At 36.8% G+C, this 17,410-nt stretch overlaps 1 protein-coding gene across 1 annotated transcript in view; it reads left to right on the plus strand.

Moving 5' to 3' along the window:
• Window positions 1-15,101, plus strand: part of pard6a (par-6 family cell polarity regulator alpha) — a 43,417-nt gene extending 28,316 nt beyond the window's left edge. Inside the window, exon 3 of the mRNA XM_052151830.1 lies at window positions 10,867-15,101. Coding sequence (XP_052007790.1) covers window positions 10,867-11,762 — 896 coding nt within the window. The 3' untranslated portion in view covers window positions 11,763-15,101. The remainder of the gene's footprint in view (window positions 1-10,866) is intronic.
• The last annotated feature ends 2,309 nt before the right edge of the window (window positions 15,102-17,410 follow it).

A 17,410-nucleotide genomic window follows, 5' to 3' on the forward strand; every position in this document is an offset into this window, starting at 1 on the left:
ATTCTCTCAACACTTACTCACCATCATGCCATCCCAGATTTGTATGAATTTCTGTCTTCTGCAGAACACAATTGAAGATTTTAGAAGAATATTTGTTTTGGTTTCAGCAAAAGAAAGAGTCGTACACATCAGGGATGGCATAAGGGTGAATAAATTATGATAGAATTTTCATGAATGAAAGCATCAATGTTGATGGATAAAATTGTATATAATTCACATAAAAAAATAAATTTAAAAAACGTCCTGTCTTCAATAGTATTTTAAAACAAATTAAGAATTTCCTTGATTGGCACCAGTTAAATTGTGGTTATATTAGATAAAGCAGCTGTGTTACATAACTAGTGAGCATATTGAGTAAAATAATAATTTTAATCAAACTGAACTATGGAATGTCCTATTCCCAATGCGGTCTAACGCCCGTTTCACACATACTCCGTTTGCAGTGCGTATGCGGTGCGTATTTTTTCCGTAACCATGTTAACAGGTTAGAGCTTTTACACTGCATGCAGATGCAGTCCGTCGCTCCGTTCCAGTTGCGGTGTGTATACAGCACTGCAGCGATGGTTTACGGACCGAGTCTATTTTTGCTGTGCTGCACCGCACTGAATTAAAGTGGCAGCGCATTGTTCACATTAAAATAGACATAGATTGTCAAGAAACTGTAATCATTTCATCATATACGCATAATTACAGTTAATGTGTTCTACAGTTACTAAATTACAGGGTCAAGAAAAACAAAAAAGCATGATTATAGTCCCAAAATTTGCAAAATGCCATCATATATGATTTTTTTACCCTAAAAAAAGACAGAGTGAACCCAAATGCGTTTCATTCTTCTCCTTATTAGCAACAGATATAGCACTATAGCTTTTCTTCTGTCAACAACTCGAACTACATGTAAAACAAAGAATCACATTGATTAAAATGAATTTTCATACTGTTTTGATGCCTTAAACAATCTCAAAGTTAACGTTTGGATTTAAAATCAAAATACCTTACACATTTTTGATTTTGTGGCACACAGAAACTGCGGATCAGTAGCGCACTGCAAACGCAGCATATGTGAAAGCACTATAGCACGTGCTGCTCCTGTACCGTATACGCACCGCATACGTTCCCTCATACACGGAGTATGTGTGAAACGGGCGTAAGTCCTCGTGGTGGCATAGTGGCTCGCTTCAATCTGGGTGGCAGTGGACGAATCTCAGTTGCCTTTGCGTCTGAGACCGTCAATCTGTGCATTTTATCGCATGGCTTGTTGAGCACGTTACCAGGAGACGTAGCATGCGTGGAGGCTTCACGTTATTCTCCACGGCATCCACGCGCAACTCACCACGCACCCCACCGAGAGTGAGAACAACATTATAGCGGCCGCGAGGAGGTTAACCCAACGTGACTCTACCCACCCTAGCAACTGGGCCAATTGGTTGCTTAGGAAGCCTAACTGGAGTCACTCAGCACGCCCTGGATTCGAACTCGTGACTCCAGGTGTGGTAGTAATACTTTATAGTATTGAATTAAATGTATATTTATTTATAATCAATATATTTCTTGTTTTTCGGCATTCTTGGATTTATTTTTCATTGAGCTTTGATTGCCTTTTCTGTGAAGGAACAGTGAATTGCTGCCTTAGAATTTGGTCAAGACGAGGTATCTTAGGAGGCAGCATAATTAAGTCACCTACCTTTTGGAACAGCCTTTGCATCGACCTACGATCCCTTAAAATGCTGCCTCTGTAGGCACCTGGCAGATTTTGGAACATAGCAATTGTCTCTCAATACATGGGAACAATATCATATCAGCATATATTCAAACACACAGCAGCCATTCTCTGCTGTTGTGACCCAATGGCTCCACTGTCAGCATGATATATGACTCTGGTAATAACCTACAATTGTGCAGTGTATGGTCGCAGTCAATAAGCTGTCCAGCCTTACCATAACACCACATTATTACGTGTTAACCCTGGGTAAATAAGCTACCCTATACAAGCTAAACACACTGCCCGGAGGTAGTATCACCGAGTCAATAAGCTATCCTGTTCTAAAATAACATACTTTACTCAGGAACTAGTAAGGAAATAATGGTTCTGAAATTGGTTTGAAAAGAATCAAGAGCTTTTATTGAAGGGTTCCTGGACCTCAATGTTATCATTAGTGGACATAATTGTACTCTTGTCCTTATATATTGTCATGCACTCTTTATTCTATCAGGAGCATCATTGAGTATGTTTAGTGCAAACATACTCAAGTGTCAATGTTTGCTAAATTAAGTGGGTGTTTTGATGAATGCAAAACTTGCACAGATTCTTAATGATGCTACACAAGGAAGATAAACTGAGCATTGTAACAAAAGGAATGCAGTGGTCCCAAAAAATATATGGTCATTTTAGACACTTACAAATGGATGAATTGCAATTGTTCTGAGAAGAGGTCTGACATTATGGAGCACAACAGTGCCACTTATTCAGCCGTCTAGGTTCCAGGAGTATTTTTCCCATTCATTTTTCCCATAGTCTTTTAATAAATCCTCCATAAAAGAGTTGTAAGCCATGAACCAAACCAACCAGCTTCAAGGTAAATCACAGCATCATGAACTTTGTTTTCAGGCAAAAAGTATTTGAAAATCGGACAAAAAGACATAAGTACAAGACTGTGTACTCACCGTCTATTATGAGGGCATGAACTACAATCCCATGAAGCATTGCAAATTATGTAATTAAATGAAAAATTATATATACACTACCTGGCAGATTTTTTTTTTAAATAAGTTGCCATTTGGATTTAAATAAGCAGATACTTAAGAGCCTATGATTGAATCATTATTGCAGTGATTAAGATGTTTCAGCTGGCAACAATTCTTTTAACCCTAACTGATGCAGTGTGTAGCTTCTCATTTCTTAAACAACCATGTCGGAAGATGTATTCCGTGGTCCTGGAAAAGATGTTAATGTGTTTCAGAAGGAGCAAATTATTGTCCTGCATCAAGCAAAGAAAACAACAAGGAGATTGCTGAAATCACTGGAATTGGGTTAAGAACTGTCCAACGCATTATTATAACAATAATATTAATAACTATTTATTATTATTATTATTATTATTATTATTATTATTATTATTGTCATCATTAGTATTTGTTTACAATTTATAACAATATTTAAATTGAATGGGTTAAAAAAAAGAAGTCCAAATGTAAGTTGAAACATTTTGAAAAAAAAAAAGAGAGAAAGAAATGGCAAAAATAAAATGCTGCTTTCTTTTCTACTGAAGACTTGAAGACTGGAATTACTGTTCATTTTGCTGCTACATTATCCAGTATACTAGTTAATAATAAAGTCTTTCGTAATAAACTTTACATTTATATTGAAATAATGTGTAGTTAGAGGTTTGTTTTTCTTTACTTATTAAAGAGTACACCCAATTAGTTCCACACAATAATGTAAAAATATTCTAAACTGATTATGTAAATAAACAACAACACTGGTATCGGATCGGGTTCAGTATCGGCCGATACTTAGATTTCCGGTATTGGAATCTGAAGAGAAAAAGTGGTATCTGTGCATCACTAATTTTAAGGGGTGAAGAGACACTGACTCAATTACGTCATTCATAGTGCGTCATGGGAGCGGCGGTCGCTCCAAGGCAAGTTTCGGGGGCTTGTCCGGGGTCATCTGATTGGTGAAGCTTTCTCTGTTGGACCATTGTTATGTAGTTGTTTACCAGGAATTCTGCTATCAAACTGTATTTTTTCTCTAAGTTGAAATAACGTAGACTGATGGCTTTAACGGAAGCAAATACCATCGATAAACAACCTCAGAGCTCAAGGTAGGGCTGTCTTTAAAGGTTTATATGTTATAGTTGAAAATCAGTTAGTCTATGGAAAAAGTTAATGGGATTTTTTTTACTTCCAGAACCAGACTGTTGAGCCTTATTGTTTGCAGATTCCACTTGGTTTGATATTTTGCTTCTAATGCAATGAAATCAGCCACAACATTAAAACCACCTGCCTTATATTGTGTAGGTCCCCCTTGTGCTGCCAAAACAACACCAACCCTCAATTATATGAGTTCCATACTTCAAAAACAGTATTTGTAGTACAATGCCTAGCTGTATACAGTATTCACTCCTACAGTGTTTTTCTTTTGACATAAAATGCATGTCAAAAGAGACAGAGGAGAGAGATTGAAAGAGACTAAATTAACAGTTCAGTTCAGCAGTAGAATAAAAACCATGATTCTATGACCTAGCATTGGTTATTTATTTATTTACTAGTTAAACGTCTAGTCTGCATAAACAGATGTTTAGCACAGGCCTTCCCTAGTAGTGTTCAATGTCTGAGGTAGTGGAAGTTTCTAAAGTCTCTCTCTGTATCTGTGTAATCCAAAAAGCAATGTTCACAAAGCTCTACTCAGTCTGTGCCCAGAGGCTGCAGACACCTGGCAGGAGTTTTTCATGTTTTTATTGTATTTCTCTGGTGACTCAGTGCTTATGAAAAACTTTCACTGCTGTCTCCTGTTTTGATTATGGTCTCTGCATACACCTTTCTATCCACTTACTCTGAGTTTGAATAATACTAATACATCCCCTTTTTCCTTTTCATACTGGCCAGTACTGTGTGAGAGAGAAGAATCTCTCTGCCTGAACTGCATGTTGTTATTGGAAATACTAGCTTCTCTCTCTCAGACAAGCTTAATCTGATAAATGGTTCTGTAATTTTGTTACAATCTTCAAGCCCAGAGCTGAAAATGCATCACAGTCTGACTGAACCCAACCAAATCACCCTTATAGCACTTGCAAAGCAGTTTTACAGCACTAATGCAAGGTTGCTGTGGAAACGTATTGGCTATAAGTGGGGTCATTTGGTTACTCATATTTTGTGGTTATATGACATTGATGTCCAGTGATTAATGATTGTTTGAGATGGTTTGCCATGGGGAGGTAGTGGGTTTTCAATCTTAATCTAGACAATGGTGCATTCTTGTCTTGTCTGCATATGTTGTGTGTGTGTGAGAGAGATATTGCTATGGGGGTGGTATCCCTTAATCAGCCTTAAGAGCTCAATGCATTAGCCTCTGATCTCTAAGCAATACATCACATCATTTCACAAATAAGTATAGTGTTTACAAGATACAAAATTTGACCTCATGTACACCCATCCACCCACACAAACATCAGCACTTTAGCTGTATGTCTTAACACCTAGCATATATTTTAGGTGGGGTGGGAGGGGTAAGCATGTTTTTTATCTCACTGTGTTAACAAGGAAGGTTTTTGGACCTGCTATAGACCTTAAGGCCACCCCATTATCCCCATCTCTTACCCACACTTCTGTCTGGATCCCTCCCTGCCTCCCACTCACCCTCCCAGGGTACCCCGTCTGCCCTGCCTCTCTCTCCCTCTCCAGCCCATGAGCAGGTTTAATAACAGAGGCTTCCCTACTCTCTGTGGGGGTCCAGACACTCAGACTAATGTAGGGAGACAAGCAGGGAGGCTTTGTTGCATACTATATAAGATACATTTCAGTCAAGTCATTTTTATTTGTATAACGCCTTTTACAACACACATTGTTTCAAAGTAGCTTTACAGAAAATCATGCATTAACAGAAAATGAAACTGTAATATCTATAATGTCTTAAGTCATCATTGTCTAGTTTGATAAAATATGATTGTGAATCGTGTTTAAAAATAAGTAATTAAATAAAAATTGTATTTAGAACCCCAGTGAGCATGCCGAAGGTGACTGTGGCAAGGAACACAAAACTCAATAAGACGTTGGTTAATGGAGAAAATAACCTTGGGAGAAACCAGACTCACTGTGGGGGCAAGTTCCCCTCTGGCTAACATCATGAATATAATGCCAATATTACTTATGCATAGTGCAAGTCATGGTTTAAAATTATTATACCAAGTAAGTGTTAAGGGTCAGTGTTTAAAACATTTTTTTTTTATGAACCGTAAAATTATTGATTGACTAATATCCTGGATTGTGTGAACTGCAGAAGTTCACATAGATGCAATTGTTCTTGTTAGTTGGCTGATGAAGGGTTTTGTTGGCAATTAATTGATAGTCTATGTATTCCCTTTCAAGAGTATAGTCCATCATTAGACCGAGGTGATGCAGGCAGAGATCAGTTAGGTGCATCGCAGTTCAACTGGCCGGTAATTTTGGCAAGGTCTATCCTAAATCCAAGGTTCAGGCAATGGCATATGAAGAATACCATGTTTTATGGTTTGAGTTGGCATCAGTTCATCCTCTTGATGTTTGGCTGGCAACGGCTGCTATTAGTCGTCATCACTCAGAGACACATAGCAGTGGAGTCCAACACGAAGCAGGAATGGAGCTGGATCCAGCCGGTTCTGGTGACCTCAGGATGGGAGTCCTGAGGTTGAGACAGGGAAACAAATAGAATACTATTTAGAGTTGTTCCGGTTACTTTTTTCTGACTCAAAGAGAGTTGAGAATATTGATAAATGCTAATCCCAATGTGTCATTTTCATTATCTATGTGAATGTTGAAGTCACCAACAATTAAAGCTCTATTTACGGTAACTACAAGATCTGATAAAAAAATTCGCAAATTCACCAAGAAAATCAGAATAAGGCCTGGGCGATATATATACAGTAGCAAGGGTAAAAGACGACAGAGTTTTTTTTTATTTATATGTGACGTGTCACATTAAGCATTATTAGTTCAAAAGACTTAATCTTATATCCTGTCCTGTAAGTAACACCAAAAACTTCACTGTAAATTGTAGCAACACCTCCTCGACCCTTCAGACGGGGCTCATTTTTATAATGATAACCTGGGTGAGTAGATTCATTTAAACTAATATATTCATCTGGTTTAAGCCAGGTTTCAGTCAAACAGAGCACATCCAAACAATGATCTGTAATTATTTCATTATTACATACAGTGCTTTGTTGAAAGAGATTTAATGTTTAATAGCCCTACATTCATATGTTTATCTTTTTGTTTTGTTCAAGTTTGACCGTAATCAAATTTTTTCTTAATGATTTAAAGAGAGTTTTGTGTTTGGTAGTTCAGGGAACAGACACAGTCTCTGTGAGATATCTAGGTTATACCATCTCTATGTGTTGTAGTTTATGTGACGTGTGATGTCTCAAGGCAGCTAGCAGACGTTCAGATTAACCAGTTTGTCTGCTTCCTGACATGGGCCCCAGTTAGTCAAATACTATCATTATTAAGACTATGAGCCAAATTACTAGAGGAGAGCGGCACCTTCCCTTGAGGGATGGGGTCCGTCTCTCTTTAGTAGGTCAAGTCTACCCCAAAAAGTCTTCCAATTGTCTATAAATTCTATGCTATTCTTATTTTAAACTAATAGCTTTCATAAACACACCTCGCACAGATGGTCATATACAATGGACAATACTGTCAATGCTTTGAAAGAATAGGCTAAATATTGACATGCTTATTAAACCAACGGAGTCACACTGACAGTACAGTAATCACTACACATTGTGGGTTTCACCATCTCTATTGTATTTGCCTGCTGTTGTATGCCATCTTCTGATGAGCGCATGGGTCAGTGTTCACTGCCCTATACCCCAACCACAAGCTGGCCCATGGGGCCTGATGCTAATGAATTGATTGTGAGCCACTTGAGCAGGTAATGTACTCTCTATAGGAAACCTTTGCCTGTAGTCAAACTAATAGGGGCAGTGGTGGCTCAGTGGTTGAGGCTCAGGGTTACTGACCAGAAGGTCAGTGGTTCAAGCCCCAGCACCACCAAGATGCCACTGTTGGACCCTTGAGCAAGGCACTTAACTCCAGGTTGCTCCGGGGGGATTGTCCCTGTAATAAGTGCACTGTAAGTCGCTTTGGATAAAAGCATCTGCCAAATGCATATATGTATATGTAAATATATGTGTGTATATATATATATATATATATATATATGTAATAGGCCATTCTCAGGATTTGTTTTTGGCACCATTCAGAGTAAATTCTAGAGACTGATGTGTGTGAAAATCCCAAGGGATCAGCAGTTACAGAAATACTCAAACCAGCCCATCTGACACCAACAATAATCCATGTGATTATCTAATCAGCTAATTGTGTGGCAGCAGCGCAGTTCATAAAATCATGCAGATACGGGTCAGGAGCTTCAGTTACCAGGACCATGGCATGATTGTTGGTGCCAGACGGGCTGGTTTGAGTATTTCTGTAAGTAAATGATTTCCTAAGATTTTCACACACATCGGTCTCTAGAGTCTAAAGAGAATGGTGGCAAAAACTAAAAACATCCAGTGAGTGGCAGTTCTGTTGATGGAATGCCTTGTTGATGAGAGAGGTCAACAGAGAATGGCCAGACTGGTTCGAACTGACAGAGTCTACGGTAAATCAGATAACCACGCTGTACAATTGTGGTGAGAAGAATGGCATCTCAGAATGTACTTTATCCGGTATCCTGCTTATTACATGAGTACTTGCCAAATAAATGAATGGATTTGAAATATTGATTTTAACGGAAATTATTACACAGCTATGTAGGAAATTGGTTGCCTGTGACAACAATCAATTATACGTATAATTTAGCAGTCATTATAAAAAATATTTGTGCAAAGAATTTTGTGATTTGCCAAACAAGTGTTCCAAAAAGCAGTGTACAACAGTGTACATACAGCAACAACATTGTACATTTGTATTGTAATGTCCAGACTCCTTCTGTTTGTCTAACCTTGCACTACTATCAAGCCTCTTTTTTGGTTTATTATTAGGCTATAAATTTAGAGATGTACACTGCAGAAAACACAATCACATATACGGTTTAATGTTAGTCAGCAGACTTAGGGGAAGGTGTTGATGACTTCCTGCTATTTTTACTCTGAGCAGGCCTCTCTTAATCACAAAAAACCTCTGCATGAAGACTCAAGGCTCAAAACTCCTGCTGCAGTTTAAAATTAACCAAAAACATTCTCTCTCCCCTGTGATGCGTGTTACCTCCCACCATATTCCAAGGGCTTTCTTTTCTCCATGTTACCTGCCTACCAGCTAAAACAATCCTTTTTTCCTTTTTCTAGTCTGACACTTTAGCTGTGATTGTTTAGATCTTTTGAACAGTGAATACAATGTGCCGTGAGAGGGGTTTTGATTAATCTGACTGTAATCTGATTCAGTCTCATGACCCTTGCCTTATTGCAAGTGTCTTGGACAGATTTATTACAATCCCTGTTTTATTACAATCCCATCCATCCTTGCAATCCATTTTATTATGATCAAGTATCTTCTATACTGTATTTATGGCCTTTTTTCCTCAATATAAACATTCAATCAACAATGTCATATTGAATAATTTCAGACAACATTGAAAATAGTAAATATATGATTAATATAAGTGATTAATGTGGAACAATTTTATAAATGAGGCCACTATGATACTAGTAGGACAGATGGTGAAACACAGAGTGAGGCTCTGTGGAGATCTTTCAGTATTCATTTTTAGAAACAGAATGATATGCCACTGCGGTATGTACAGTAGATCACTCTGAATTTGGTAGACAAACTGTGAGTTTCTGTGGAGTAATGAGGAGAAGCTTAAATATTTACATATTTCTTTTTTTGGATGATTTTATCCAAAAATCCATTACTTAAAAATGAGGAGAATCACAAGCAATTTATCATAAAGGAGCCAACAATATTTCACAGTACTGCATCAAATTTCAAGAGTAAGTAATTAAAAAGGTGGAGCTGACATATAGAAAACGCATAAAAGCTATTTTTTTTTAACATAAAAAGTGCATGTGTTTATAGTGTATTATTAATTCAAGGAATAGTTCACTCAAAAGAAAAAAAAAAATCATAATTCAGTCATAATTTACTCATGTTGTCAAAAATTTTAAAAGAACACAAAAGGAGAAATTTTGAAGAATGCCCTAATTTTGGGGAATCTGACTTATTTTAATGCTTATATAAGGACCCAAATGTACCATAAAAGTAGTCCATGTGAGTCTGTACATCATTTTCCAAGTCTTCTGAAGACTTGACTTTGCTTTTGTATTCCGCAGGAGAAAGTTAAACGGGTTTGGAACAAACTGAGGGTGATTAAATGATGACAGAACTACCGCATTAAAGGAATATTCTAGGTTCAATACCGTTAAGCTTCATCAACAGCATTTGTGGCATGATGTTGATTATAACAAAAATATTATTTTGACTTGTCCCTCTTTCTTTAAAAACATCTAAGTTACAGTGAGGCATTTACAATGGAAGTGGATGGGGCCCATTTTTTAAGGGTTTAAAGGCAGAAATGTGAATTTTTTATTTTATAAAATGCTTACATACATTTTTCTGTTACATTAATTTATTATTTGAGCTGTAAAGTTGTTTAAATCATAGCTTTTACGGTCGTTTTAGGGTTTATGGCATTACGTCTTCTCCGTTTATGTCTCCTATCCAATTTTAAAGTTGTAGAATTGGATCTAACTTTACGCTGAAAAGGCAAGTAAGCAATTTTATCGCACTAAAATCATGTAAACATGTATATTGTTTTCTTCTGAAACAGTGAGTATTTTAATGTTTACGGATTGGCCCCATTGACTTTCATGAACCCTGATTTTTGCTTTTTTTTTTTTAAGAAAAGTCAATTTATTTTTGTGTTAATTAAAATGATGCCACAAAAACTGTTCATTGAGCTGAACTTGTGTTGAACCCAGAATGTTCCTTTTAAGTGTTTGAGGAAGAGGTGTATCTTTAAATGTTTCTTGAAGATTGTGATGGTCTCAGCAGATTGGTTTCTCCAAGAAAAGAAAAAAAAAAGAAGAAAGAGTTAAGTCTCTGTTGTGTTTACATGATTTCTTTGTGTTTATAACCAATTTATCTCCATTTCTCTTTCTCTCTTCATAGATGTGGATGGCCCCATACCCTTCCCCACAGGGTCTCTTCAGAGAAGAAAAAAGGGCCTAGCAGGTCTACGTCAATCACAACAGAAGTCCAAACCAGCGCTGCTCATCGGCCTTCCGCAGGATTTCCGGCAGATCTCTTCCATCATTGATGTGGACATCTTGCCCGAGACGCATCTCCGTGTCCGTTTGCACAAGCACGGCACCAACAAACCCCTTGGCTTTTACATCCGTGATGGGGTCAGTGTTCGCATAACACCCCAAGGGGTGGAGAAAGTTCCAGGCGTTTTCATCTCACGCCTTGTGAAGGCCGGTTTGGCTGAGAGCACAGGATTACTGGGAGTTAACGATGAGATTCTCGAGGTAAATGGTATCGATGTTGCTGGCAAATCACTGGACCAGGTGACTGATATGATGGTTGCAAACAGCCACAACCTTATTGTGACGGTGAAACCTGTCAATCAGCGCAACAACACGATTCATCGCTTGAGTAAAACCTCAGCTGGCAACAGTTCTGCTGGCTCGGGAGGCTCCGCCCTCTCTCATGACTCCACCCCCAGTCCCGCCTCACACAATCCTAGCCCATATAGCAACAGCAACAGTGTGGCTGAGGGAGATAGTGATGACGATACTGATCTCATCATAGAAAATGACAACTTGCTTACATACATGCCACACCGCGTGACTAATGGCAATGACAGCCATGGTAACGCCCTGTCGTCGGGCGCATTTGCACTCAGGCCTCTCCCACAAAGTGTTTCCTTGCCCAGTAACAGCTCTTTGTCAGACAGCAAGGCCTCTTTAAGCTCCCTAACCACACTGACACACAACGGCAGCTCCACCAAGACGAGTAGCAGCCAAGAAAGCATGAGAGAGGATGGAAATTTCATAACATTGTGAGCAAGTATGCTACAGTATGCTTTATGCTACAGTATGCTTTACACTACAGTGAGAGGACTCGATATGACGTGTTTATGCACATTTATTAAGAAAATGAAGGACTATTATATTATTTTAACTAATATTATTCTGCCATTACTGTCTCAAAAACAACAATCTATTCATAATAATCTCTGTTAATGAGGACCCTCAACCCAGAATCACACAAGTTGCACAATCTGGCCAGTGTATAAGGGTGCTCCAAGGGGCCCCAGCATGTGGCTGTCACCATATGGAAGTGCCTTACGGCTCTCCGCTCCTTGCGCCTTAGTTTTTTATTATTATTATTTGTATCTGTTGCCAGGACACATTCATCTCACCTATGAAACTCTGTTTACTTAATTGGACAGTCGATCAGCTCACAAACACTACAAATAATGTGTGCTAGCTACTACTGGGATGCTTGATGTTATTGCTTACACATCTCAGAGGACGTTAGAGGAATGAATCTCCTCTATACAAGTGATGCGTCTTCAATTGTGGATTCATCTCACTTTTTTATGCCTCTTGCATTAGTGATGATAATGGTGAAGAGGTGCAGAAAAATATAAGAGTGTTAAAACTGACCTGATCAGTGTTGATTATGTTAGATTGCTCATATCGCCTGATACTAAAACAAATACTGACCACAGTGTGTGTTACTCAAGATGGACCCCGAAATCTGCTCTACATTTTGATTTTGAAGTGAAGTTATTTGCTGTTATCTCAAAACCCTTTTCAAGTGTTCAAGTCAATCATGTTTTTAATATCCATAAACTCCATGTGGCTTTCATGAGTCTGATATGGGCAGTACCTGAGACAGAAAGGAAGTGTTCAATTAAAGTGATAGTTCACCCAAAAATTGAAATTCTCTCATAATTTACTCACCCTCATACCATCCCAGATGTGCATGACTTTCTTTGTGCTGCTGGACACAAAGATTTATAGAAGAATACTTTATCTGTGTAGATCTAGACAATATGAATGGTGACAAACTTTGAAGCTCCAAAATGCAATAATCTAAAATGTACTTGTTTCTCACCCACACCTATCATATCACTTCTGTAGTCATGGATTAAACCACTGGAGTCTTATGGATTACATTTATGCTACCATTATAAGCTTTTTGGACCTTCAAAGTTCTTGCATTGTATGAATCTACAAAGCAGAGATATTCTTCTAAAAATCTTTGTTTGTGTTCTGCAGAAGAAAGTAAGTCATACACATCTAGGATGGCATGAGGGTGAGTAAATTCTGAGAGAATATTCATTTTTGGGTGAACTATCCCTTTAAGATGACCCTGCAAATGTAAATTGGCCTTCCAAATATGCCAAGATTAAAAAATGTTTCCACTATCAGCTTGTTCTGTCACAGTACACCATTTTAACACTCCCATTAACATAATTATGATTTCATAAACATTTAGAAAATGTTGGCTGTTTTCGTACCCTTTTGTACCCTTTTGGTCTGTCCCTCTTTTCTTGTCTTGTGTTGCAAAATTGTAACACTGTTTGAACCTTTTGGATTAGTGTTTTCTTGAAACAGAGCTCTCTCTTCGAAGGCATTCAATCCATTTTCCCCCTCCTTGTTTTTTTTTTCTTCCCTCTGGCAAAACTGGAATATACTATATATATTTAACTGGCACCAGTGCAGTGTAACTTCAGAAAGTCTTGACCTCTCATTGACTCAGTCTGTCCATTCTCCTGTGTGCTCTCTGTTTTTCTGAAGAAAAAAAAGGAAATTCCTTTCATGTTTGAAAAGGCCAGAATTCTGCACATTGGAACCTTTTTCACACAGTCCACTCCTGAAGGCCATATGCGATAGATGAAGGAAAGACTTTGAAATACAAAGAAATACACCGTACCAGTAGACCAGTTTAATTGCAGTTGCTGATTATCAGCTGGGATGAACAACTATTATTATACATGGGCGGTAAATAAAATTAAGTAGTTACTAATATATTTGTTTAGTTTTTTGGTAGCACTTTACAATAAGGTTGTAGGTGTTATCTTCTGAAGCGATCAAGTCGGTTTTGGGTGGGAACAGACCAACATGTTCTCCTTTTTTCAATGTACATCTTGCCATTACAGTTTCTAGGCACAATCATGATTTTTACACTTGATGTATGCGCAGAGCGCTAGACGGTGCTAGAAACTGTAATCGAGCTTGAAATCATGATTGCCAAGGAAACTGCAGATGTCAAGATTTATAGTGAAATGAAGATATATATTGGTCTATTCTCACCAAAACACTATTAGAACGTTTCAGAAGACATAGATTAAACTGGAGTCTTATGGAATAATTTTATGCTGCGTTAATGTGCTTTTTGGAGCTTCAATGTTTTGGTCACCATTCACTTGCATTGTATGGACCTGAGATATTATTTCAAAAATCTTTGTTTGTGTTCAGCAGAATAAAAGAAAGTTAAACACACCTGGCATGAGGATGAGTGAATGATGAGAGAATTTTTATTTTTGGGTAAGCTATCCCTTTAAAGATTGCATTAGTGTAACATTATGCATTAGAACTAACAATGAACAACAGTTTATTTATAAATTAATGTAAACCAAGATTAATGCATTTCATAAATGTTGTAAAAACATGGTTCATTGTTAGTTTGTGATCCCTAATGCATTAAATAATGTCACTATGTAGATTGTTATTGTAAAGTGATACCAGTTATTTATTTAATTTTTTTCACACCAACCAAACATTTAGCAGATGCTAAACCCAAATGTTTTGAAGTTTTAAATATGTGGATAGAAGCAGATGCCAATGAAAATAATCAGGAAGCCAGTATTTAAATGTCATAAATGATAGGTGTGGTTCAAGTAGGTGTAGGCTCATCTGCTGTGCATTATCTGGTTTAACTTGATCAGAATAACAAATGAGGTGTTATTTTGCAACAAACCTGACATTTATCAAGGAAGCCTTTGGTCTGAAAAAGAATTTAGTTTATTTAAATAGGTCTAGACATATAATCTGCTAAACTGACACCCAGTGACTCTATAGAAAAACAGTCAATCAGAAGGATAATTTTAAATGTATTGCAAGGGACGTTTAGAAACGTGAACCGTTGCTTTGATTTAGTGACTTATATTTAATATCTGTCTTATTGTTTTCTGGAGGGAGTATATTAAGATTGATGTGCCAGTTTGAATTTGTTGCAGAGAAACTGAAGAGATATTTGGCATATAGAGAGAGTTTTGAACAACACACTGTAGCACACTATCGGATAATATCACACAATAATACCACATGAGCATTATTTTTTTGTATATGTATAAATGGAATTATGAAATGGACACTTTTGTATATCAGGAGCCCTTATATATATATATATATATATATATATATATATATATATATATATATATATATATATATATATATATATATATATATATATATATAAAGAGCATTTTAATATATGTGTTAAAATATGAAAAAATATTTTTCTTATTCTTGTACTTTTGTATGTATATAAGATTTCTGGAAAGGATGTTTATATTTCTTTTCAGTATCACAAACAAAACTCAAATCTTTAGAAGCTTGTGTTTTATTATAATCGAATGGGTCAAGGTGTACAATACTGTGAATGTTCTATGATGATTATAAAATGTTCTATCAAGATAATAAATCATTTAAATTAATTTCATTAATCTGATGTCTTTTTGTTTTTACCTAAATGACTTATTCTTTAATGATTACTATATTAAAAAATAAGATTTCAAGAACATCCAAGATATTCATTACTACATAAGACATACAGAGTGACTCACTATAATAATAGTGTCACTATGCTTAAAAGTGTTAGTATGTCATTATTACCATTTGTAATGTAATCAGTGTTTTGAATGTATGTATTACAGGTAATATATATTTCACATATTCAGAAGTACTCCTCACTAAATAATGGGCGTTATCTTTTATGTTTTGGGTAAAACTGGTTATTGGAAGTTGACAAATAATTTTTTATATTACACTACTCCTAGAGCACAAAGAGAATGAGCAATACTGCATTACATACTGTGATGTAAGCGCTCTAAATATTACAGGGAATTGGCGCCCTCTGCTGCCTAATGCTGGTTACGACAATTGAAATGTGTTTCTATAGTTACCAATTGGCCCTCATTATTCACACTGCAGACTGATGCTCTCATTCTTCATTTCAGGTCAATAAGGCCATTTTAATACTTAACCTCCTGATACCTGAGCATGACTGCTGTGTGCATTTTCCGTTCCCTTATTTAATTTGCAACTAGCAGCCCTAAGAAACATGCAAAAATATACAAATTAAATTTGTTTTTAGACCAAATGCATCCATTGATACTCAGCGTGATAATGCACAGTGAATATAGGATATTTTAAGGAAAATGAGCCAATAGTCCACGTAGTACATGGTCATTGTGTTTAACAGTGTGCCATTTCATGATAAATTGATATTTTTAAAATGGCATATCACAGGGGTAATCAGTTCCAAGAAGTCCGATCTCAACATTTTCTTCCCAGCAAAGGTCCAGATAATAGTATGTAACTTACACAGTCATATGGCTATGAAATTATATAGTATATATTTTTTAATAGTTTTTATAACTTGCCACGTTGGCAACAATTGTACTTTGTAAAAAAATTAAAATAATAATTCTAAACTGTCAAAACAGTCTCCTCAAAACTGGGCATGGATGAGGACATTGGGGGCCCAGAGACAGCCAAAGTATTGAGGTCTGAGGGATCTTCTACCGAAAGATTAAAATATTTAATGAAGACTTCATCAGTCAAGGGTACTTGGATATGAATATGAAAAGATAAGATCAACAGTTCGTTTTGAAGCAGTCAGTTTTTGTGTTTAAATATTTCTACATTCATAATAAATATATGTAGGCCTATGGGACAGAGGAGGACTTTTGAAGGATAAAAATACTTTATGGGGGTTCGGGGATATCCCCTGAGAGAACATTTATAAAAATGGAAAAGTCTGAATGGACCATTTTTTTTATTTTCCTTAAAGTGAAAATCTATTAACAACAAACACTTTATATAACAACAGTAAAGCATTAAAATACTGTAAACTTAATTGTAGTATAAACAGGCTTTCCTTGTCGCCCATGCCATGATGACATCTCAAGAAAATTCAGTTTGTTTATTATGAAAGGCTCTGAACATGCTAATTAGCTACAGACAGAAAAAACATTACAGTCGGCATGCTAACTTATCCTGACACATATGCTTACACAATCACTTGTCGAGGTGTCAGACAACTAGCACAAACGGACACTGAATTGTCCTTCGGTCCTGATCCAGACTGGAGTCTGCCTATTGAGTACCCTTGCCATAGCAGATGAAACCAGATACTCATAACTCAAACAGGTTTTAATGTAAAGATTGAATGAGGTTTCTTACCAGATGTAGTTTTGTTGGTGCTTCTCCCAAAGACAAACTCTGCTGTGATCAGCGCCATGTTGTTTTGTTACTTGACTCAGTTCCTTGAAAGTTTAACACTTTTATGACAGCCTAGTTTCTCCTGAACTGAGATCAGTCAGTTTAAATTAAATTAAATTATGCATTGCCTATAGAGAAGCCACAAGTTAATGTGCACGGTATGTGGACACTGGGTTTTAAGTGGTTAA

The sequence above is a fragment of the Xyrauchen texanus genome, chromosome 21 (assembly GCF_025860055.1).
Source record: "Xyrauchen texanus isolate HMW12.3.18 chromosome 21, RBS_HiC_50CHRs, whole genome shotgun sequence".
In the NCBI taxonomy this organism is placed as follows: Eukaryota; Metazoa; Chordata; class Actinopteri; order Cypriniformes; family Catostomidae; genus Xyrauchen; species Xyrauchen texanus.